The 25,069-nt window shown below is 47.8% G+C and overlaps 1 protein-coding gene across 1 annotated transcript; it reads left to right on the forward strand.

Annotated features, from left to right (window-relative positions):
• The first annotated feature begins 800 nt into the window (after positions 1-800).
• LOC119947585 (alcohol dehydrogenase S chain-like) lies at positions 801-24,648 on the forward strand. Its single transcript, XM_038769144.1, has 9 exons — positions 801-823; positions 7,452-7,553; positions 13,297-13,435; positions 16,571-16,658; positions 17,322-17,550; positions 17,901-18,161; positions 19,491-19,626; positions 20,976-21,114; positions 23,838-24,648. The coding sequence occupies exons 1-9, from the start codon at positions 806-808 to the stop codon at positions 23,860-23,862; spliced, it is 1,137 nt and encodes a 378-aa protein (XP_038625072.1). The 5' UTR covers positions 801-805; the 3' UTR covers positions 23,863-24,648.
• Positions 24,649-25,069: the final 421 nt, after the last annotated feature.

The following is a 25,069-nucleotide window of genomic DNA, read 5'->3' on the forward strand; positions in this document are numbered from 1 at the left end:
AAGGAAATTAAGGGAACATCTGTAGAAGCAGCGTGGCTTAGTGGAAAGAGCACAGGCTTGGGAATCAAAGGTTGTGGGTTCTAATCCAGGCTCCACCACTTAACAGCTGCGTGACTTTGGACAAGTGACTTCACTTCTCTGGGCCTCAGTTACCTCATCTGTAAAATGGGGACTAAGACTGTGAGCCCCACGTGGGACAACCTGGTTACCTTGTACCTACCCCAGTCCTTAGAACAGTGCTTGGCACATAGCAAGTGCTTAACAAATACCATAATTATTAATAAATACCACACTGATTATTATTACTATTGCCCTTCCTTCCTCCCTCTCCCTTCTCCTTTCTTTCCGGTCTAGATTCCCTCTCCCCCTTGGCTTTTCCCAGCTCAGCAGAAAACTTCCACCTCCGAGCAGGGAGAAGAACAGAGGATACAGCAGACGCAGACTCCGGTTTGGGGCAGAGCGGCCGGGCTAGGACTGGAGAAGGGGAGGTGACTATCACAGGCCCGAAGAAGGGAAGACGAAGACCCCAGAAAAATCAGTGGGCCTGGGGTGGACAGTCCTGGCTCCTTCTCAGCTGCCCACAAAGATTAGTTTGTTTGGCCCTTGGGTGGTGACCGGACTCTGGCCCAAAGTCAAGAAACAGCAATGATAAATGGGTGGGTGTGATGGACTGGCTGGCTAGTTGCCTCTCTCCTCGTCACTTGCTGGGAGCTCTGGATTAGCGGGACAACAGCCAGGCTCCCTGGGCTTCGTCGAAGGAGTTTCCCTTCCAGTCCCCGAGCACCGGAGGCGGGACGGAGAGAGCATGAGCACCGCAGGCAAAGTAAGCCAGGCTTCCCCGTCCCGCCGAGTCCTCCCCGGGTGGACAGCGGAGACGAGATGATCCGGGGAAGAGTTAAAAGCGTATAAACGATCAGGAACAGAGAGGTCTGGGTGTCGAGCCATGGGGAAGGGGGCACACAAGGTGAAAAATGGGAGGCCTGGGGGATGATTAACTCTGCCTGACCTGTCCTGGATCTGTCCTGGATCGCTTTGCTTCGGTGAGCTTTGCTTGCTCAAAGAAAAGTGAGGGCATCGGCCCAGGATCAGAGGGGTCCCAAGGCGCATAGAGCAGTCTACGGTAGAAGCGTGAAGCAGCTGGCTTAGCGGATAGAGCCCGGGCCTGCGAGTCAGAAGGACCTGGGTTCTAATCCCAGCTCCACCGCGTGCCTGCTGTGTGACCCTGGGCAAGTCATTTCACATCTCTGTGCCTCGGTTCCCTCATCTCTAAAATGGGGATTAAGAGTGCGAGCCCCATGTGGGACATGGACTGTGTCCAGCCTGATTAACTTGTATCCACCCCAGCGCTTAGAACAGTGCTTGGCACATAGTAAGCAATTAAGTAGCATAATTATTATTATCATTATTATTAGTGTCTTCCCAGAGGTGTTCATGCTTGACTGGGGCTCAGCCAGTAGGTATCTGCTTTGGCCTTCCTACACATCAGAAAATGGGGGGCGTAGAGGCTGGCTCAGTGTGGGAGGGGGTGGTCTCAGTGCCTGGATACAATCTCACCGCAAGCCGCATTATCAAACGCTGAGGATTCTCAATTCATCTTTAGCTCTTCCTCTATCCCGGCTCTGCCGCTTGTCTGCTGGGTGACCTTGGGCAAGTCACCTCACTTCTCAAGGCCTCGGTTACTTCATCTTTCAAATGGGGATTAAGACTGGGAGCCCCACGTGGGACAGGGACCATGTCCAGCCCCATTTGCTTAGTATAGTGCCTGGCACAAAGTAAGCACTAACCAAATAATAATAGTAATAATGGCATTTATTAAGCGCTTACTATGTGCAAAGCACTGTTCTAAGCGCTGGGGAGGTTACAAGGTGATCAGGTTGTCCCACGGGGGGCTCGCAGTCTTAATCCCCATTTTACAGATGAGGTAAGTGAGTCTCAGAGAAGTGAAGTGACTTGCCCAAAGTCACCCAGCTGGCAATTGGCGGAGCTGGGATTTGAACCCATGACCTCTGACTCCAAAGCCTGGGCTCTTTCCCCTGAGCCACGCTGCTTCTCTACCACTATTATTATTCTATCTAGTTATAAACAGAGAGGGGCGGAGATAGAGTGCTATAGATGGGAAGGGAGAGAGAATGAGGGGGAAATCATGGGTAAGGGTGGGAGAGAGGGAAGTGGAAAAGAAGGGGGAGAGAGGGAAGAGGGCAATGGAGAGGGAGTGGGGGAAGAGAAGGAGAAGGAGAAAGAGAGGGAGAGATGGAGTGGGAGAGATGGAAGTGGAAAAGAAGGGGGAGAGAGGGAAGAGGGCAATGGAGAGGGAGTGGGGGAAGAGAAGGAGAAGGAGAAAGAGAGGGAGAGATGGAGAGGGAGAGGGGAAGGCCTGGAAGCCAAATGATCTGGGACCCAATTCTGGCATGGCGGGACCTTGAGCAAATCACTTCACATGTCTTTACTTCTGTTTTCTCATCTGTAAAATGGGGCTTCAATACCTATTCTCCCTCCGACTTTTTGAGCCCCGGGTGGGATCGGGGTGGTGTCTGACCTGATTAACTTCTATCTACTTCATCACTTAAAACAGTTCTGGATGCGAAGTAAGCATTTAAATACTATAATTAAACTAATTAATTAGGGAGGAGGCTGAGATGGAAAGGGCAGGATGGGGCGGTGGAGAAGGAGAAAGAAAAGTAGGTGGAGAGAAAGATGGAGATGGCGCGGGGAGAGGGAAGGGAATTGTACTTTCCAAGCGCTTACACAGTAAGCGCTCAATAAAGGCGATTGAATAAATGAAATAATGAATGAAGGGAGAGAGAAGGAGACTGAGAGGGGAGAGCTGAGAGGGAGAGAGAGACTGAGAGAGGGAGGGAAAGGGAGAGAAAGAGAGAGGCCAAGGGTGATAGAGAGGGAAAGGGAGAGGAAGCAGAAAAGGAGAATGACAGGGAGGGAGAGAGACTGAGGGAGATAGAAAAGGAAAGGAAGAAGGAGAGGAATCAGGAGAGAGGGAGGATGAGAGAGAGAGAAAGACTGATGGAGAGGGAGAGGAAGCAGGAGAGAAAAGGAGAATGACAAGGAGGGAGAGAGACTGAGGGAGATGGAAAAGGAAAGAAACAAGGAGAGGAATCAGGAGAGAGGGAGGATGACAGAGAGAGAAAGACTGATGGAGAGGGAGAGGAAGTAGGAGAGAGAGGGAGAATGACAGGGAGGGAGAGAGACTGAGGGAGATGGAAAAGGAAAGAAAGAAGGAGAGGAATCAGGAGAGAGGGAGGATGAGAGAAAGACTGATGGAGAGGGAGAGGAAGCAGGAGAGAGAGGGAGAAAGAGGGAGGGAGAGAGACTGAGAGAGATAGAAAAGGAAAGGAAGAAGGAGAGGAATCAGAAGAGAGGGAGGATGAGAGAGAGAAAAACTGATGGAGAGGGAGTGGAAGCAGGAGAGAAAAGGAGAATGACAGGGAGGGAGAGAGACTGAGGGAGATTGAAAAGGAAAGGAAGAAGGAGAGGAATCAGGAGAGAGGGAGGATGAGAGAGAGAGAAAGACTGATGGAGAGGGAGAGGAAGCAGGAGAGAGAGGGAGAAAGAGAGGGAAAAGGAGAGGAGAGGGTAAAGGAGAGGGAGAACAAGAGGGAGAGGGAGACAGAGAGAGAGAGAGACAGAGAGAGAGAGAGAGAGAGAGAGATTGAGAGGGGGAGGGACTTAGAACCAGCAGTGTCCCAGATGAGGAAACTGAGGCACAGAGAATTAAAATGACTTGTCCAAGGTCACACAGCAGGCAAGTGGTGGAGCCCAGATTAGAACACAGCCCATATTAGAACGTGCTCATACAAAAAGGCCATGCTGTTTCCCTATAAGAATGGTATTTATTAAGTGCTTACTAGATGCCAAGCACCACGTTAGCTACAAAGTAATCAGGTCCCATGAGGGGCAAACAATTTAAGTAGGAGGGAGAACGGGCATTGAATCCCCATTCTGCAGATGAAGGAACTGAGGCCCAGAGAAGTGAAGTGACTTGCCCAAGATCACACAGCAGACGAGTGGCAGAGCTGGGATTAGAACACATGACCCTCCGATGCCCAGGCCCATGCTCTATCCACTATACCACATTTTACCAAGCACTGTGCAATACTCTGCAATGAATCGATCAGTGGTATTTACTGAGTGCTTACTGTGCACGGAGCACCGTACTAAGCACTGAGAAGCAGCGTGGCTCAGTGGAAAGAGCCTGGGCTTTGGAGTCAGAGGTCATGGGTTCAAATCCCAGCTCTGCCACCTGTCAGCTGTGTGACTTTGGGCAAGTCACTTAACTTCTCTGGGCCTCAGTTCCTTCATCAGGAAACGGGGATTAAGACTGTGAGCCCCCCGTGGGACAACCTGATCACCTTGTAACCTCCCCAGCACTTAGAACAGTGCTTTGCACATAGTAACCGCTTAACAAATGCCCTTATTATCATCATCCCAGTCCATGGAGTGGTTTATCCATTAGGGAAGAGACAGCATCAATTTGAGAAGCAGCGTGGCTCAGTGGAAAGAGCCTGGGCTTTGGAGTCTGAGGTCATGGGTTCAAATTCCGGCTCCGCCACTTGTCAGCTGTGTGACTTTGGGCAAGTCACTTCACTTCTCTGGGCCTTAGGTCCCTCGTCTGTAAAATGGGGATTAAGACTGTGAGCCCCCCCGTGGAACAACTGATCACCTTGTAACCTCTCCGGTGCTTAGAACAGTGCTTTGCACATAGTAAGCACTTAATAATCACCATTATTATTATATAGAGTTGGTAATTTCCTCCAAGAGGCCTTCCCAGACTAAATTCCCACTTTCCTCTTTTCCCACTCCCTTCTGTGTCACCCTGACTTGCTCCCTTTGTTCTCCCCCCCCAACCCCGTCCCAGCCCCACAGCGCTTATGTCCCTACCTGTCATTTATTTACCTGCTTCGATGCCTGGGAACATAAGTGGGTGGGTGGACGGTTGACATTTCTGGGGTGTTGGCAATTAATTGAGGAACAGGAGTTCCCGAGGGTGGGGAACTCCCTCAAATTTCAGACTGTTGCCGCCTTCTATTTCAGAAAAGTTGGGGGCCCCTTTCTGACCTCAATCCAAACTCACTGCTCTGCCCAAGGGGAATATCTGAGAGTCTCTTCTCTGCCTCCCTCCCTCTCCCTTGTCGTTTGCCTCCCCCTACCCAAAAAGTTTCTAGAGAAAGGGGGAATGAAAGAAAAGGAATCCCCTCGCCCAAATGGTTCCCCCTGAACCTGAGGTATCCCCATCCCATCCAGAATGGAGGCCCAGGCTTAGAATCACTCACCGTGGTATTTACTGAGCTCTTACTGTGAGCCGAGCACTGAGCTAACCACTTGGGAAAATACAAAAGAGCAGTTATTGCTCTGGATTTAGAATCTAAGGGAAAAGGGTGTGTTGTGAGCTTCCTTCTCCTCAAGGGCTGGGATCTTTTCTACCTCCATCGGACTCTCCCGAGCTCTCAGCAAGCAGTAGATGCTCAATAAATGCCATCGATTGATTGACTGACTGGGAAGGGAAGATGGAACGATCCCCTTCTCCGGGGTAGGAGCAGAATGGATAATAATAATAACAATAATAATAATAATGGCATTTGTTAAGCGCTTACTATGTGCAGAGCACTGTTCTAAGCGCTGGGGGGGATACAAGGTGATCAAGTTGTCCCACGTGGGGCTCACAGTCTTAATCCCCATTTTACAGATGAGGGAACTGAGGCTCAGAGAAGTTAAATGACTTGCCCAAGGTCACACAGCAGACATGTGGTGGAGCCGGGATTCGAACCCATGACCTCTGACTCCAAAGCCCGGGCTCTGTCCAATGAGCCACGCTGCAAGACCTCAGCGGCTCAAACAGGGAATCGCTCTGTCAACAAAAGTTATCAATGCGCATGGGCTTCAGAACAACCAAGTCCTGTAATGTTTTTGGAAACCTTGGGAACTGGGCCATCTCTGGAGGAAAAAACTTTTTCAACCTAATGAAAAACCTGATTTCCTGCCTCTGCCGATAGCCCCTACCTTTCTACCTAACTACCATGGAGCGTTTTCTGTTTGCCACCAGGAGCCAGAGGGCTGGGATGGGGAGCGGGGGGTGAAGCTGGAAAACAGTCTTTCGTAAGTATTGACATTTCTGAGGACCTGACTCTCTTCCAAAGGAAAGATTTGCTGGCAATATCCCGTGTTTTACATAAGATCGATGATCTAGGTTGCTTTGCCAATCAACCAATGGAATTTAGTGAGCACTTACTGCCTGCGGAGCACTGTGCTAAGCGCTTGGGAGAGTACAATACGACAGAGTTGGTAGACATGATCCCTCACCCAAGGAGCTTCCACACCATGTTTATTATTGATCACTTACTTCATGCAGAACACTATGCTAAGCACTTAAGAGTACAACAGAATAAGTCGACAGGATCCCTGCCCTCAAGAACCTTATAATGAATGGTATTTATCGAGCGCTTACTGTGTGCTGAGTACCCAGCGCTTACAACAGTGCTCTGCACGTAGTAAGCGCTCAACAAGTGCCATCATTATCAGCGCTTAGAACAGTCCTTTGCACATGGTAAGTGTTTAACAAACGCCATCATTATTATTACTGTACTAAAACAGTGCTCTGCACATAGTAAGCGCTTAACAAGTTGCCATCATTATCAGCGCTTAGAACAGTCCTTTGCACATGGTAAGTGTTTAACAAATGTCATCATTATTATTACTGTACTAAGTGCCTGGGAGAGTTCAATAGAATAAATAAACATGATCACTGCCCTCCAGAATTTTATTGTCAGTGGTATTCACTAAGGGTTTACTGTGGGCAGAGCCCTGTACTATCCACTTCAGAGAGTACCCTCTAGACTGTAAGCTCATCACAGGCAGGGAATACGTCCGTTTATTGTTACATTGTACTCTCCCAAGGGCTTAGCACAATGCGCTGCACAAAGTAAGAGCCTGCAGCCTAGCCTAGTGGATAAAGTCACGGGTTCTAATCCCAGCTCTGCCACTTGTCTGCTGAGTGACCTTGGGCAAGTCACCTCACTTCTCTGGGCCTCAGTTGCCTCATCTGTAAAGTGAGGATTGAGACCGTGAGCCCCACGTGGGACAGGGACTGTGTCTAACCCGATTTGCCGGTATCCACCCCAGAGCTTAGTACAGTACACGTAAGCGCTTAAAAAAGACCACAATTATTATTATAGTAAGCACTCAATAAGTACAATGGACTGATTGACTCCAACAGAGAAGGGAGACACGATCCCTGCCCACAGAGAGCTTACAGTCTACAGGGGGAATAACTAGGCTGGGGAGGGGTGGGCTCGCACCTGTAAATCGGTGTTTCTCTGAGGTGAGTGGAAGAAAATCACTCCCCCGGTTCCCCTGGGATGGGATCGCACCTGTAAATCGGTGTTTCTCTGAAGTGAGTGGAAGAAAAGTCACCCCCCGGTCCCCGTGTGCTCTGCCCCCAGGTGATCCGCTGCAGGGCGGCCGTGCTCTGGGAGCCCAGGAAACCTTTGTCCATCGAGGAGGTGGAAGTCGCTCCCCCGAAGGCCTTGGAGGTCCGCATCAAGGTGAGCGTGCCCAACCCACCGGCCCATCTGGACTGGGACTCTGCCCTCCTCCCACCTGTCCCCCAAAGCGCCCCTCAAGGGGGGTGCTTCTGTTATTTGAGCCTCTCCCACCATCTCCAACCATAAGCACTTAGTACAGTGCTCTGCACACAGTAAGTGCTCAATAAATACAATTGAATGAATGAATGAATTGATCGTAATGACCGTGGCGGGATTCGCTAGACGCTCTCTGTCTCTTAAGCTGCGCGCAAAGCACTGTGCTGGGCTCTGTGGTAGATATGGGATAATGGGGTCTGGTCCAATCCCTGTCCCACCTGGGACTCACAGTCTAAACGGGAGGGAGAACAGGGATTGAATCCTCCGTTTGGGAGATGAGAAAACAGAGGCCCAGAGAAGCCAAGTGACTCATCCAAAGTCTCCAGAGGAGGAATCAGGATTACTCAAATTTCTACCCTCCTGCTATGGCAGAAGATCAAAGTCCTCTGGCCCTTCCTGGCGTCCAATCCTTTGCGCTTCCCACAGGGCCAACCTGCCTAGGGTCGTTGCCCATCCCGAGCTGCCCTGCTGATTTTTCAAGAAGACCGCTCTGGCTCACGGGTTGGGTTCTGGGAGAGCCCGGGATGAAGGGGTGGGGAGGGGCGATGCTGCCCAGGGAAGGGGTGGGAAGAAGGGGACAACTCAGAGATTGGGATGATTGGATCCACTTGGAAGCCGAAGGAACCAAAGAAGAGAAGCGGCACAGCCTAGTGGCTCGAGTGCGCGCCTGAGAGTCAGAAGGACCTGAGTTCTAATCCTGGCTCCTCCGCTTTTCTGCTATGTGACCTTGGGCAACTCACTTCATTTCTCTGGGCCGCAGTTCACTCATCTGTAAAATAATAGTAATAATAATGGTATTTATTAAGTGCTTACTATGTGCAAAGCACTGTTCTAAGCGCTAGGAAGGTTACAAGGAGATGACTTTGTCCAACTAGGGGCTCAGAGTCTTAATCCCCATTTTGCAGATGCGATAACTGAGGCTCAGAGAAGTTAAGTGACTTGCCCAGAGCCACACAGCTGACAATTGGCAGAGCTGGAATTTAAACCCATGACCTCTGACTCCAAAGCCCGGGCTCTTTCCATTGAGCCACGCTGCTTCTAGAGAACAAGAAAAAGGAGAAATTTAATGAAAGGGTTTTTTTGGAGGGTGGTGGTGGGGAGCACACAAGGAAGGAGGGTAGGGGCTCATTTCTCCATTCCTCAGGTGGCAAATTCTCAGGAAACAAGTGATGCCAACTTCACATTCGAAAACACCTGTATCATGATATTTTCTGCTTACAACTTTCATAAAATGCAGTTAAAAGACACTCACCCAGCTTGGGAAATCAGACCAAGTCGGAACTCGCTGACAGAGGTCACGAAGAATGCATATGATAATCACACAGGACTGCTCTGGTCTTGAGAGCAATACAAAAATCAAGTCAATGAAGCCTAACGGCTACTGAAAAACAGGTTTTGATGAAAAAAGCTAAAACATCACTGTTCAATGGAAGCTCGGCTATAATGATGTAAAAAAGAAAAAGAAAAATAATCACAGTCTTCAGTTCATGAGCTGCCATTTACAGCAATATTTTATGCCAGGGTTAGTACTTTAAGCTGGTACTTTAAGTCAAAGCGCACAGATTATACAAGAATAATATTACTTGATCCCCTGTGAACTTTAACCTATGTTCATTTAAGACAGGAATTTTTTTAAAAATCTGCCCATATTAGAAATAAAAGGAATAAAGTAAAGAGCTAAAAAGTATGTCTAGTATGTATGAAAGGTTGAGGGAATCTGTTTGGTTTCCTCACCGTGCCTTTGCCTTTGCAATCTGTTTGGTTCCTCACCTTTCACTCCCTACACTTATTAAATTTAGGGAAACAGGGGAAAAAAATCTTAAAACTAAAGACAAAGCTTTAAACACAGTCAAAGTTACCTTATGGAATAAAATACGAGTACACGGTATGTGGTCACCTGGAACGAGTCAAGTTTTCAAGACTGTTACTCTCAATGAGCACAAAAAACAAAAACAAAACAGAAAAATCCCACCGCCTCCCCCCTAAAAAAGTAAGTGGATCATTGTCAAATCAGCAATGACTGCATAAAGCAGAATTCCCATACTGAACTTTCCAGGTTAACATTTTTCTGGTCACTTAATTTAAAGTACCATTGCCACAGGCAACCTTTGACTGTTTACACTCAGTTAAACACTCATATTGCAACTGAACTACTCTTTCATAAGGCTACAAGAAAAAAGTAAAATAATGTTCCGAACTTGGAACCACTTAGCGTGGCGTAGAGCAGCCAGAGCGGCAAGGCATTTTTGCCTGTGCAAGATGTCAGGTGGGTCTTTCACCATACCCTAGGTTACATCTAAAATGGATTGAACTGGCAAAATGCAGTAAGGAATGGGTGTTTGACCAGGTGAGCAAGACACTTCCTTGAAGTAGCTTCAATGTCACACATGCCATTTGAGAGGATAAGAGGATTTTAATGCACCCATCTACAGATTCACATTTAGCAGGACCCCCTCAGTGGCATTAGAAACCCAATAGAATGATTGAGAGCAGGAAAAATATCTCCTCCCCTGAGTAGTCACGTTTAAACTGCACTAATAACAGGGTAATCAGAGTTGAAATAAAGAACCACTGGAAAAACAAATTCCCATCAAAATTAAATACTAAGGAAGGATGTTTGGATACGATGCCCCGCCACAAGGAACAGAAGACAGAGGGAACACAAAAATCCACTTGAATGGAGGAGAATTTACAACCAACTTATGAAGTTTGTTCAACACCTTAAATGGTCCCAGGCTATTCTGGGCCTGGTTCCAGAAAGTGATCAACAACAAATGTAATTTTGAAGGATTGAGTTGGAGGTGAGATTTTAAGTACACCCAAATTGGCAAGACATAAGCCCTTAAAATCGGTTTTTTTTTGAGAAAAGATGCCTTTACGGGAATGTTCGTGCCATCTATAATTCCCAACAAGACTCCCAGGAAACATAAAATAGAACAGTTGGAGAGATATACTGGGAAAAGCAGAAAAAGGGCAACAAGACCAGTGTGGTTACGTAGAGTAAGTAGCCGAAGAGGTGACAGGCATTATAGTTGGTTGCCAAAAGGGAAGTCATGTACTATCATAGCCTTGGGTTTGTTTGGCCAGGTGACTCTATCAAAGACACTAATAAAGGATCCTTAAATGCTTTTTGGAAAGAAAAGTCACTTCTTCCAACTGGGCTTATCTAGTGACTTAGCCAAGTAATTCCGTACTGCTTTGCAAGTCGAAATGACGCCCCGTGGGTATTTCTCATATAATCTTATATCCACAGAATGCAAAAATAATATGGAAATGGGAGATTGTAAATGCCTTCGGGTAACATCATAATTGCTAACTCAGCGAGCAATGAGGAATAATGGTACTTGACTCACAGATCTGGCACTCTGCCAAAGGTGTCATTTGTATACAAAAAAATGCAAAATGAGCCCGTGTCAATAGATCTGAATGACAGCTACCCAACAGTGGAAGGAACGGGGCAATGGGGTTGGGGTGACAGAAAGATAATAATGATGGCATTTATTAAGCACTTACTATGTGCAAAGCACTATTCTAAGTGCTGGGGAGATTACAAGGAGATCAGGTTGTCCCATGGTGGGGGGCTCACAGTCTTCATCCCCATTTTACAGATGAGGGAACTGAGGCACAGAGAAGTGAAGTGCCTTGCCCAAAGTCACCCAGCTGACCAGGATTTGAACCCATGACCTCTGCCTCCAAAGCCCGTGCTCTTTCCACTGAGCCACGCTGCTTCTCTAATGCTCTGACAAAGCAAAGATCCCAGGGAATACTTTTTCAATATAGTTTTTTTAGATTATTTTCTATTGCTTTGTAAGATTTTTGTCTTACGAGAAATCATTCAAGGTATGGGTTATATTTTTAGGCTTTAAAAGACCTGTAGTCCAGTTTGGGCTCTCTTTCTTTTCAAGGGTCTTAATGTCCTACACAAGGTAAAACTCTAGATGACTCTGATTTGTTCCTGAAGAAGGCTTAAAGGTGACCTCGAAAGTATATGGCACCCTAAGATAGGTGGTATTTTAGTGTACACCTGGTAGACAGTGTACACTAAAACGGGATGTTCAGGAAGCAAATTAAAAAGAAAATTAAGAGGTTCTGGTAAAATTATTAGGAATGTACACAAAAAAAGGGTCACCAAGACCAACTATCAAAGCTGGAAATACAACTTGAGTTTGACAACAGTTGGGACAGGTTTGAAGAAGAATAAGAGTCTATGGGAAAGCACACTAAAGTTACAAGAGAAAATAGAAAACTGAAAAGAGCAAGGGGAGTAATGAGCCGTAAGGCTTTTTCACATTAGGCTTTATTATATACATTTGGGAAAACTAGACTGCAAATAGGTGACACCGTGCAATTTTTCCACAAGTAGTTCACACAATTCATTTATACACAGATTCATTTATAGTTTTGCAGAATTTCTATTTTTCCAGTGCATAAAGGAACATTTGCTTACTACTGCACAAGAGAAATCCTGCTTTGTATTGTGGTTCAGAAATACTTCATATCATCGGCATTGAGATCAAAATCGTCCTTGCGACACACAGCATGAGTACGTGTCCAAAGATGCAATTTTAAAATAAATGTGGCCTCTCTCTGCCTACTAAAATGGGGATTAGGAGGGTGAGCCCTTTGTGGGATAGGGATTGTATCCAACCTGTTTATCTTCCTATCTACTCTGGTGCTAAGACGAGTACCTTGCATATAGTTAATGCTTAATAAACATTGTTATCATTATTATTATTATTTCTGGACGTCCAGGCTGGACTGGTCCCTTCAGAGTCAGCTTCTGGGGGAAAATGCCGCCAAGGCGCATGAGAGGAAGCAGTGTGGCCTAGTGGAAAGAGCACGGGCCTGGGATTAAGAAGACCAGGGTTCTAATCATGCTTCCTCCACTTGTCTGCTGTGTGACTTTGGGCAAGTCACCTCACTTCTTGGTGCCTCAGTTCCCTCACCTGCACAATGGGGATTCAATACCTGTTCCCCTTCCTACTTAGACTGTGAGCCCCATGGGGGGCCTGATGACCTTGTATCTACCCCAGAGCTTAGTACAGTGCTTGGCACATAGTAAGCTCTAACAAATACCACAAATAATAATAATTATGGTGTTTGTTAAGCATTTGCTATGTGCCAGGCACAGTTCTAAGCGCTGGGGTGGACACAAAATAATCAGGTTGGACACGGCCCTTGTCCCTCAGTCTTAATCTCCATTTTACAGATGAGGGACTTGAGGCCCAGAGAAGTGAAATTACTTACCCAAGGTCACACGGCGGACAACTGACGGGGCTGGGATTAGAACCCATGTCCTTTTTACTATCCACTAGATCACACTGAAATCCCACTGAGGCTCACAGTCGCTGCACGCAACCCCAAGAAAAGTGGTCAGTCGAGAGTCCGGCTGAATTTGGCCTCCTCCTGCGTGGGTGGGTGGCAGGTGGCCGGAAATCATTTTTGTTCACCCTGAAAGGGAGAACCCGAGAGGAAGCGTCCAAGAGACTCTTTGGCGGCGTGGCGATCGGCTACCCCAGTCATGGCAGGAAAAGAGGAGAAAGCAAGCCCCCAGACACCCTAGCAGGAGGGGAGAGCTACTGGACACATCCCTCGGGCTACCCCGCTCCTTCCTGCGGCTCACCGAGCTCTCCTCCTTCATCCGCAGATTGTGAGTTCGGGAATCTGCAGCTCGGATGACCATGTGGTATCTGGATCACTGAAGGTCCCCTTTCCGGTGATCCTAGGCCACGAGGCGGCTGGAATTGTGGAGAGTATCGGAGACGGGGTCACCACTGTGAAACCGGGTACGTGGGAGCGGAAGCCATTATGCGGAGGAACAAATGGTTCAGAAGCAAAATAAGAGCAATTTTGGTCTTTGTTGAGCCCTTACTAGGTGCCAAGCGCTGTGCTCAGTCCTGAGGTATGCAGAAGGTGAAGCAGCATGGCGTAGAGGAAGGAGAGATTGGGGAGTCAATACCTAGTCTCCCTCCTGCTTCGACAGCATGGCTTAGTGGTAAAAGAATGGCCTTGGGAGTCAGAGGACTTGGATTCTAATCCTGGCTCCACCATTTGTCTGCTGTGAGACTTTGGACAAGTCATTTAACTTCTCTAGGCCTCAGTTGCCACATCCATAAAATGAGGACTAAGCTCATGAGATCTATTTGGGACAGGGACTGTGTCTGACCTGATAAACTTATATCTACCCCAGTGTTCAATATGGCATCTCCCCCTCCTCCCCCTCTCCATCCCCCCCGCCTTACCTCCTTCCCTTCCCCACAGCACCTGTATATATGTTTGTATGTATTTATTACTCTATTTATTTATTTATTTTACTTGCACATATTTATTCTATTTATTTTATTCTGTTAATATGTTTTGTTTTGTTCTCCATCTCCCCCTTCTAGACTGTGAGCCCACTGTTGGGTAGGGACCGTCTCTCTATGTTGCCAACTTGTACTTCCCAGGCACTTAGTACAGTGCTCTGCACAAAGTAAGTGCTCAATAAATACGATTGAATGAATGAATGAATCAATGAATGAATGAATGAATGAATGAAAGCAGCATGGCATAGTGGCTAGAGAACTGGCTTGGAAGTCAGAAGGTCATGGGTTCTAATCTTGCCTCTGCCACTTGTCTGCTGTATGACCTTGGGCCAGTCACTTCACTTCTTTGTGCCTCAATTACCTCCTCTGTAAAATGGGAATGGGTACTGTGAGCCCAACATGAAACTTGGACTGTGTCCAACCCAATTTATTTGTATCCGAAGTCTTTACCTTGTAATAACAATGATAGCGTTTATTAAGCACTTACTATGTGCAAAGCACTGTTCTAAGCTCTGGGAAGGTTATAAGGTGATCAGGTTGTCCCACAGGGGCTCACAGCCTTAATCCCCATTTTACAGATGAGGTAACTGAGGCACGGAGAAGTTAAGTGACTTGCCCAAAGTCACACAGCTGACAAGTGGGGGAGTTGGGATTCGAACCCATGACCTCTGACTCCAAAGCCCGTGCTCTTTCCACTGAGCCATGCTGCTCCTCTGTACCTACCTTAGGACTTAGCACAGTGCGTGGCACATAGTTAGGGCTTAAAGACCACAGTTATTATTATTACAGTGCTTCGCATACAGTAAGTGCCTAAGAAATACCATTTAAAAAAAAAATAATCAGATTGGACTCAGCCCCTGTTCCCCACTGGGATCAGGGTTTCGTTTTTGTTTTTTTTATGGTATTTGTTAAGCGCTTAGTATGTGAAAGGCATTATAATAAACACTAGGGTAGATACAAAATAATCAGTTTGGACCCATTCCCTGTCCCACATAGGGTTTAATCCCCATTTTACGGATGAGGTAACTAAGGTGCAGAGGAGTCTTCACTTGCCCAAGCTTACACAGCAGACAAGTGGTGGAGACAGGATTTAGAACCCAAGTCCTGTGACTCCCAAGGCTGTTCTTTTTCCACTAATCCACGCTGTCTAAGAAGGAGGGAGACGAGGTATTGAATCCCCATTTATAGATGGGGGCCACTGAGGCAGGGAGAAGTTAAGGACTGCGTGGTCCATTTCATGGGTTACTGTGTTTCCCACAGGGGCACCCGGTTGTTCCCATAATAACGATAATATTTCTTAAGCACTTCCTGCTTACCGTGCACTGTGCTAAGCACTGCTACAAGATAATCAGAGGGGACACAGTCCTTGCTTCACCCAAGGATCACAGTCTAAATGGGAGGGAAATCAAGAATTGAATCCCCATTTCACAGATGGGTGAACTGAAGCACAGAGAGGTTAAGCAGCACGGTGTAGTGAACAGACCACAAACCCGGGAGCCAGAAGATCAAGGGTTCGAATCCCAGCTCCACCACTTATCTGCCGTGTGACCTTGGGGAAGTCACTTCACTTCTCTGGGCTTCGGTCACCTCATCTGTAAAATGGGGATTGAGATAATGAGCCCATGTGGGATATGGACTGTGTTCAACCTGATTATCTTCTATCTACCTCAGTGCTTATTATTGTGCCCGGCACATAGAAAGCGCTAAAGAAATCCCATAATAAAGTCATTTGTGAAGGTAATCTTTCTCCTAATCTGGTGGAGACATCAAATGAGCCAAATGGAGAGAGAAAGAAAGAGCGAGAGAGAGGACAAGACAGAGGCTTAGTAAACCGGAGACAAGTTGGCCGAGATAACTTTGTGACTTGCCCAGTCACACTCTTTCTGCTACTACTAACATGAATTTTACCACTACTACTATTACCACTGCTACTACTACTACTAAATTCCTCTTTTCAAAGTCTAATGCTCCCTAAATATTTCCGAAATACGAAATCTGCCCCAAGATACACTAATGATTTTGAATCAGACCTAGGAATTGGAAGCTCATTGTGGGCAGGAAATGTGTGTCTGTTTTTTGTTCTATAGCCTCCCCCTTCTAGACTGTGAGCCTGTTGTTGGGTAGGGATCGTTTCTATATGTTGCCGACTTGTAATTCCCAAGCGCTTAGTACAGTGCTCTGCACACAGTAAGCGCTGAATAAATACGACAATGCATGAATGAACTCTCCCAAGCCCTTAGTACAGTGCTCTGCATGCAGGAAGTGCTCAGTCGATACAGTCGAATGAACTGGAAAGTTGTATTTTCACGATTCTGGTTGGAAGAGCAATTCTATTCATGTTGAAGCTTTCATCGTCTTTCTCAGTCCACACGCAGACTTTTTATTCATTCACTCATTCAATTGTATTTATTGAGCGCTTACTGTGCACAGAGCACTGTACTAAGCACTTGGGAAGTGCAACTTGGCAACATATAGAGACGGTCCCTACCCAGCAGCAGGCTCGCAGTCTAGAAGGGGGAGACAGACAACAAAACAAAACATATTAACAAAATAAAATAAATAGAATAAATATGTACAAATATACAGACTTCTAACTGTGCCTTTTTTTAATTCTAGGAGACAAAGTAATTCCTCTCCCCAATCCACAATGTGGAAAATGCAGGGTATGCAAGCATCCCGAGGGCAACCTCTGCCTTAAAAATGAGTATGTTTCCATCATTCGTCTTAATCACTGTGATACTGGTGAGGTGAATAGCTTATTCTGTGCCAGGCGCTGTACTGAGTGCCGGGTTAGATCCAAGATAATCAGGTCGGACATCATCCCTATCCCCCATGGCACTCACAGTCTTCGAGGGAAGGAGAGCGGGTATTGAATCCCTGTTTTACAGATGACCGTAAGCTTGCTGTGCCCAGGGAACATGCCTACCAACTCTGTAATGTTCATTTATTCAATCGTACTTCTCGAGTCTCACTGAGTGCAAAGCACTGTATTGGGAGAGTACAATATAACAATAAACAGACAAATTCTCCTGCCCACAACTAGCTTACAGTCTTGCGGGGGAGACGGACGTTAGTATAAATAAATAAATTACAGATATGCTCTTCCAGGTACTTAGTACGGTGCTCCGCACACTCAATAGATACCACTATTAACTGATTGAGGAAACTGGGGTCCAGAGAAGCGAAGTGATTTGCCCAAGATCACAGGGCTGGCAAGTGGCGGGGCGGGGATTAGAACTCAGGTCTGACTCCCAGCCCCGTGTTCTTTCCACTGGGCCACACTGCTCCTCGTTAGCATCCTGAGCCCTGATCGTAGTTGACCTCGGGTCAAGATTTCTTCTATCTCACTCACCTCCGTGTTGCCAAGCTGGTGTAGTCCGGGAGGCCCGACTGGAGTCCTGCAGGACGGCACCAGCAGATTCACCTGTCGAGGCCAAGCCATCCACCACTTCCTGGGCACGAGCACCTTCACGGAGTTCACTGTGGTCGACGAGGACTCGGTGGCCCGGATCGACGCGGCCGCCCCGCTGGAGAAGGTCTGCCTGATCGGCTGCGGCTTCGCCACCGGCTACGGCTCCGCCATCCAAGTGGCCAAGGTGAGAGGCCCCCGGAGTTAGCCACGACCAACGGCTCCCCCCGACCCCCGGTTTCACACCCGGCTCACCCCCGAGGCGGCGGACCGGGGGCTCGGGATTCTGCGTCCGGGAATGCCGGAGAATTAGGCCCCAAAGAGGGGCAGAAGTCCAAGCTCACGACACCAGTCCCCCACTACCCACCCGTAAAATCCCTGCTGAATACTCGTTTCAGAGCTCAAGACTGGTAGAGTACCGGAAACTCTCCAGGCGCCACCCTGAGAGGGGAGTAGTAGAAGTAGTAGTTGTAGAAGCCACAGTGGGTAAGCGAGCAACCCCTCGCGCTTCCAGTCCTGCTCTGTCTTTCCTCTCAGGTGACCCCCGGCTCCACCTGCGCCGTCTTCGGCCTGGGGGGCGTGGGCCTGTCGGTCGTCGTGGGGTGCCGGGCGGCCGGGGCGGCCCGCATCATCGGCGTGGACATCAACAAGGACAAGTTCGCCAAGGCCAAGGAGCTGGGAGCCACCGAGTGCCTCAACCCCCGGGACTTCGAGAAACCCATCCAGGAGGTGCTGGTCGAAATGACCGGCGGGGGAGTGGATTTCTCCTTCGAGGTCATCGGGCGGCTGGACACCATGGTCCGTATCGGTTTTTTTAATGGTATCTGCTAAGCGATTACCATGTGCCGGACACCGTACTAAGCGTTGGGGTAGATACAGCCAATCAGGTGGACACAGTCCCTGCCCCACATGGGACTCACGGTCTTAGTCCCCATTTTACAGATGAGGGAACTGAGGTGCGGTGTGGTATCGCTGTGAGCAGGGACTTATCTTGTTCTATTGTACTCTCCCAAGCCCTTAGTACACTCCTCCAAACACAGTAAGCGCTCCATAAACACCACTGACTGACTGCTGTTTGACTGGCGCCTGGGAGACTGCCGGGCCTGTGAAGTAGTAGCTGAGCGCTGACTCAAACCTAAGACTTTGCTTGCTTTTAATAATAGTAATAATAATAATTATGGTATTTTTAAGTACTTAGTATGTTCCAGGCACTGTACTAAGCGCTGGGGTAGATACAAGACTACCCGCTAATACGGGCTCTAGACTGTGAGCCCATTGTGGGCAGGGGTTGTCTCTGTTGCTGAAATGTGCTTTCCAAGCGCTTAGTACAGTGCTCTGCACACAGTAAGCGCTCAATAAATATGACTGAATGAATACAAGCTAATTAGGTTGGACACAGTCCCCGTCCCACGTGGGGCTCACAGTCTTAATCCCCATTTTCTCCCCCTCTAGACCGTGAGCTCGTTGTGGGCAGGAATGTGCCTCTTTGTTGTTAAATTGTGCTCTCCCAAGTGCTTAGTACAGTGCTTTGCACTCAGTAAGCCCTCAGTATTGAATGAATAATAATAATAATAATGATGGCATTTATTAAGCACTTTCTATGTGCAAAGCACTGTTCTAAGCGCTGGGGAGGTTACAAAGGAATAATAATAATAATGGCATTTATTAAGCACTTACTATGTGCAAAGCACTGTTCTAAGCGCTGGAGAGGTTACAAGGGAATAATAATAATGATGGCATTTATTAAGCACTTACTATGTGCAAAGCACTGTTCTAAGCTCTGAGGAGGTTACAAGGTGATCAGGTTGCCCCATGTGGGGCTCACAGTCTTCATCACCATTTTACAGATGAGGTAACTGAGGCCCAGAGAAGTGAAGTGACTTACCCAAAGTCACCCAGCTGACAAGTGGCAGAGCCGGGATTTGAACCCATGACCTCTGACTCCAAAGCCCGGGCTCTTTCCACTGAGCCACGCTGCTTCTCTTGGTGGATGGATGTTCCAGATGAGGGAACGGCCCACTACTGTCACTTCCCAGCTCCTAACGGACGAAGTCCTGGTTTTCCCGGCCCCGGGAGAAGTGATTCTGGAGGCAGGTTTCTGTTCCACTGAAATTCCCTTCCTTGCAGGAAGCTGCCTTGGCGTCCTGCCACATGGGCTACGGAGTCAGCCTGGTGGTGGGAGTTCCTCCTGGGGCCCAGAAGCTCACCTTTGACCCCATACTGCTCTTCAACGGGCGCACCTGGAAGGGGGCTGTTTATGGAGGTGAGGAGATATGTTACCAACGTGGACTTCCCAAGCGCTTAGTACAGTGCTCTGCACACAGTAAGCGCTCAAGGAATACGATTGAATGAATGAATGAATGAGAGGAAAGAGGGGGAGGGATGGAAAGAGGGTTGGGGGAGAGGGAGGGGGTAGGAAAGCTCAAGCGGGTGCCCAGGATTGGGTGGGCTCTGGAATCTCTTCCCGGGAAAACCCGGGAAAGGCATCCTCCTTTCCTCTTCTCCCACCCCCTTCTGGGCCGCCCTGACTTTCTCCCTTGTATCTTCCCGCCTCTTCCCACCCCGCAGCACTTGTGTACTTATCTGTCATTTATTCATTTCTATTAATGTCTGTCTCCCCGCCTCTAGACTGTGAGATCATTGTGGGCAGGGAATGTGCCTGCTATATTGTTATATTGTACTCTTCCAAGCGCCTAGTACAGTGCTATGCACATAGTGAGCACTCAAATACGATTGATTGTAAAATGAGGATTAAATCCTACTCCCTCTAGACTGTGAGCCCCATGAGGGACAGGGACAGTGTCCAACCTGATTAGCTTATATCTACCGCAGTGCATAGTAAGTGCTTAATACTACAATTACTATTATTATTGCTAATAATAATAATTATTGTCTCACACTTGTCCCTCTTTTTGTATCTCTCGGTATCTCTCTGTGTTTCATCTTCCACCTAATGATAAAAATGATTGTGGTGTTTGTTAAGCCCATGCTATGTGCCAAGTTCTGTGCTAAGCTCTGGGGTTGACGCAATATGTGTGGATTGGACACAGTCCCTATCCCACACAAGGTTCACAAGCTAAGGGGGAGGGAGAACAGGCATTTTATCCTCATTTTACTGCTGAGGTCATCGATCAATCGTATTTATTGAGCACTTACTGAGTAGAGCACTGTACTAAGCACTTGAGAGAGGACAATATAACAGAGTTGGTGGCCACATTCCCAGCCCTCAAACTGAGGCACAGAGAAAGTAAATGATTTGCCAAAAGACACCCCAAGTCACCTTTGCAGGTAGGTAGTGGAACTGGGTTTAGAACCCAGGTCCTCTGACTCTCAGGCTCCTGTTCTCTTTACTAGGACATGTGGGTTCTCTGTCTCTCTGTGTCTCTCACTCTCCATCTCCCTCTCTTTCTCTCCTTCTCTCTCCCCCCCCACTCCTTCTCCCTCTCTCCTTCCTTCTTTCCTTCTCCAAGGAACTAATTGCAGAGAAGCTGCAAGGGAGTTGGGAATTCTCAGCTGTCCTCTCTGACACCCTATCCCGCCCCTCAGAGACATTCCCGTGGCTATGCCAAAGGTTAATGAGGCCTTTTCCCCCGGAATTGTTCCCCCAACCAGGATGGAAAAGCAAAGATTCTATCCCCAAGTTGGTGTCCGATTTCATGGCCAAGAAATTTCCGCTGGACCCGCTCATAACCCACGTCCTCCCTTTCGGCCAAATCAACAAAGGCTTTGACCTGCTCCGGGCGGGAAAGAGGTGAGATTTTTATTTAACCCGAGTGTAGGAGGAACTGCGGTGGAGTGGGGTGGGGGGAAAGATTTGGTCCACGCAATTGTGGAGCAACGAGTGTGTACCAACCGAGACCCAAGGGACGGGCTGAGCGACGTACCCTTGGGATCCTGCTGGCTGTCAGGATGGACAGAAAGCAGCAGAAGATTTGAAATCCGCTCGAGAACCTTGAATGCGTCACCTCGAATGCGTCCCTTTCAGCGGTATTTATTGAGCGCTGACTGTGTGCACAGCATTGTACTAAGTGCTTGGGAGAGAACAGTGCAATAGAGTTGGGAGACATGTTCCTTACCTCTAACGAGCTAGGTTTCCCTCATCTTTTTCCAACTGAGCCCAGCAGCTTTAGGGTAGAAGCAGCTCGAAGATTCTGGATGATTTCCAGCCAAGCACCGTTCTAAGCACTGGAGTAAATACAAGGCCATGAGGTTGTCCCACGTGGGTCTCACAGTCTTAAACCCCACTATCCAGATGAGGTAACTGAGGCCCAGAGAAGTGAAGTGCCTTGTCCAAGGTCACACAGCAGACAATAATAATAATAATGGCATTTGTTAAGCGCTTACTATGTGCAAAGCACTGTTCTAAGCTCTGGGGGGGATACAAGGTGATCAGGTTGTCCCGCGTGGGGCTCACAGTCATCATCCCCACTTTACAGATGAGGTCACTGAGGCTCCGAGAAGTGACTTGCCCAAGGTCACACAGCAGACATGTGACGGAGCCGGGATTAGAACCCACGTCCTCTGACTCCCAACCCCGGGCTCTTTTCACTAAGCCACGTTGCTTCTCTAGTTGAGAACATCATTCATTCATCCATTTAATCGTATTTATTAAGCGCTTACTGTGTGCAGAGCACCGTACTAAGCGCTTGGGAAGTACAAGTTGGGAACATATAGAGACGGTCCCTACCCAACAGTGGGCTCAAAGTCTAGAAGGGGGAGACAGAGAACAAAACACATTAACAAAATAAAATAAACAGGATAAATATGTACAAATAGAGTAATAAATACGTACAAACTATAATATAAGCATCCTTCCAGCTGCCCTCTGCTCTTCCTATGGAAGACGGATCTTCACACCAATGTCCCCAGGAGGAGTGAGAAGGCCACAGAACCATCAACAGGGTTGCCCTGTCACCTTCGGGGAAAGTCCAAGCGACCCTGGCAGGGCATAATCAGTTTCAGTGGACAGAAGCGTGAGATGGCTACCTCGTTCCCCTGGGCCCGTGAGGTTATACCCTGGGAGGGCTTCCAGGTTTGCAGCTAAAAATTAACGAGCAAGAATCCGTCGGGTGAAAGATGATTAGTAGCCTGGATTCCAACTTGTACTTCCCAAGCACTTGGTACAGTGCTCTGCACACAGTAAGCGCTCAATAAATACGATTGAATGAATGAATTTCAACCGGAATGTCTAGTTTTTATGATTTCGGTAGAGTTCAAAGGTCAGACGCCTTAATGGTCTAGTAAATTCATTTTAATCATCCACCCTTCCCACATTCATTCATTCCGTGGTATTTATTGAGAGCTTACTGTGTGCAGAGCACCGTACTAGCGCTCGGGAGAGTACAATGTAGTAATAAACGGACACATTCCCTGCCCACACGAGTTTACAGTCGGCTCTTGTTGTCGAATTCCGGGGCACGGACACGATGCCTGTGTTTCCAGGGAGCTGGGAGGAAAATGGACAGGCTCTGGGGTAATTGTGGAGGTCAGGGGCCCTGGAGAAAGGCCCAAGGTCCAGGTGGCCACCGGTGGACTTGTGCAAATTGAGGTGTAGGGCGTGCCCGGTGTAACACATATGACATCATAACACGTATGACATCACGTGCCCCTCTGTGTCCGGTATCTGTTACAGCCGTCAGTGGCCATGCTGCCCTCGTGGTGTTGTGTTTCACGTGGAGGAGGCCTGGCCTGGCTCCCATTAATGCCAGCTGCTAGGCATCAGGGAGAAGGCAAAGGACGGCTAGATCTCAGTTCCTTCAATTGTATTTACTGAGCGCTTACTGTGTGCACAGCACTGTACTAAGCACTTGGGAGAGGACGATACAACAATAAACAGTCATAGAGAAGCAGCGTGGCTCGGTGGAAAAGAACACGGGCTTTGGAGTCAGAGATCATGGGTTCAAATCCCGGCTCTGCCGTCAGCTGGGTGACTTTGGGCAAGTCACTTCACTTCTCTGGGCCTCAGTTCTCTCATCTGTAAAATGGGGATGAAGACTGTGAGCACCCCCGTGGGACAACCTGATCACCTTGTAACCTCCCCAAAGCTTAGAACACTTAATAAATGCCATTATTATTATTATTATTATTTGGGGACCCCATTTCATGGGCTTGTATCAGGCCAGGATAGTGTTGGGGTGCCAGCTATGAACTCGACACCTCTGGCATTCTGGGGTGACCGTGAATCCTGGATCCAACACTAGAATCCTTCCCGTGAAACCGGGATGGGTCCTGTTTGAGCTTCCCTAGGAGTGACATACTGGAAGTTCTCTGGACCCATAGGAACCCCACGAGGCCTCTGGTAATACCAGCTTCTTTGGAGGCCGGAGTGGGGTGGATTTTGGAAGAAATTAAGTATAGGAATCAGGAAAACTTACCTTATTCAATGCATGGTGAGCCTTGACCAGTTTTCTCTCCCAGCTTAGAAAGAATCGTCCGAGAGGCAAACCCATCAAATCTTTCCATTCTCCTTTTCAGTATCCGCACCGTCCTGACATTTTAAGGCGTTACGGTGACCTCCGGAAGATTTCTTCTCAAACAGGCCTGCCAGCTTTTAGATTATCCTACCGGAGAAGATTGCCGAATCAATGAAAAACAACGAGGAATTCCACTTTCCAAAGCCAGATGCGGTTAAACAGAGTTGCCTTTTATCCCTCGCAGGTTTTCAGGGGTGAAGTAGATGTTTAAACCTGAAAATGTGGGCCATTTCAAATTCAACAGAGATCTTGGGGAAAGCTAAAATGATCTTTTCTAAAAGGGGGCTTCCAAAAGGCTCTTCTGAGTGGTGCAATCCTGCACAAGTAGCGGTCCTTCTCTGTTTGAGAATAATCTTCTTTTGACTCCTTCCACCACACCTATGGCCTTCTGCTGGTCAAGGGCCTGCCGTTCTCACTGCTTTAAGCAAGTCAGGTGAGGTCGTTGGGGTTTTTTTTGCAGTGGGAGGGGGCTTCTGTGTCTGAAACCTCCACCCTCTGCTTCCCAGAGCATGACAATTCTCACAAGAAGGCAAGCCTCTTTCAAAGGAACCATCCACCCCCCTCTCAGGGCAGACAAAAAGAAACCCCCCCCCAAATTCCCGTTTGAAAAATGGAAAATAGAACTGAGAAAGAGGGCAGTGCCACTGTCTTTTTGTTCCTGCTTCTTTTTTAAAAACTCTGTACCGCATTTCTGGCAACAGGAATTTCCCTTCTGCTGCAGCTCTCCAGCTAATCACCAGCTGGAAGGAATAAATACTTTATGGCTGTTAACTGTCGAAACTCAATAAATTAGTTACTTGCCACCCCTCTCACCTGAATGAACCATGGGTTTGGCTGAAAATAAGCTCTTTAAAAAGCTCTTTAAAGCCCTTGGCAGTGCTTCTTCTATCGGTGATATTCAGCCATAAAATTAACAAACAGCTCTCTTGTCCAACAGCTCCCTGTATATTTTTTGATGGGAATCTTCACTGTTAAAACAAATATATCTCTTTACAAACAAGTGAATACACGTGTATCCCACAAAGGCACATATTAATTAGCCAAACCCATCCAGTTAAATGCATTTATATTTGCGAAGCAGTATGACCTAGTGGAAAGAGTCCCGGCTCGGGAGTCAGAGGTCCTGGGTTCTAATTACAGCACCGCCGCTTTCCTGCTGTGTGATCTTGGGTGAATCACTTAGCTTCTCCGTGCCTCAGTTTTCTCATCTGTAAAATGGGGATTCGATATCCG

Source organism: Tachyglossus aculeatus, chromosome X5 (assembly GCF_015852505.1).
Source record: "Tachyglossus aculeatus isolate mTacAcu1 chromosome X5, mTacAcu1.pri, whole genome shotgun sequence".
NCBI lineage: Eukaryota > Metazoa > Chordata > Mammalia > Monotremata > Tachyglossidae > Tachyglossus > Tachyglossus aculeatus.

Coding starts and splice junctions, on each gene's coding strand:
- LOC119947585 (XM_038769144.1), top strand. Junction 16,659..17,321: donor AACCTCTGCCTTAAAAATGA/GTATGTTTCCAT, acceptor CGTGTTGCCAAG/CTGGTGTAGTCCGGGAGGCC. Junction 21,115..23,837: donor CTGCTCCGGGCGGGAAAGAG/GTGAGATTTTTA, acceptor TCTCCTTTTCAG/TATCCGCACCGTCCTGACAT.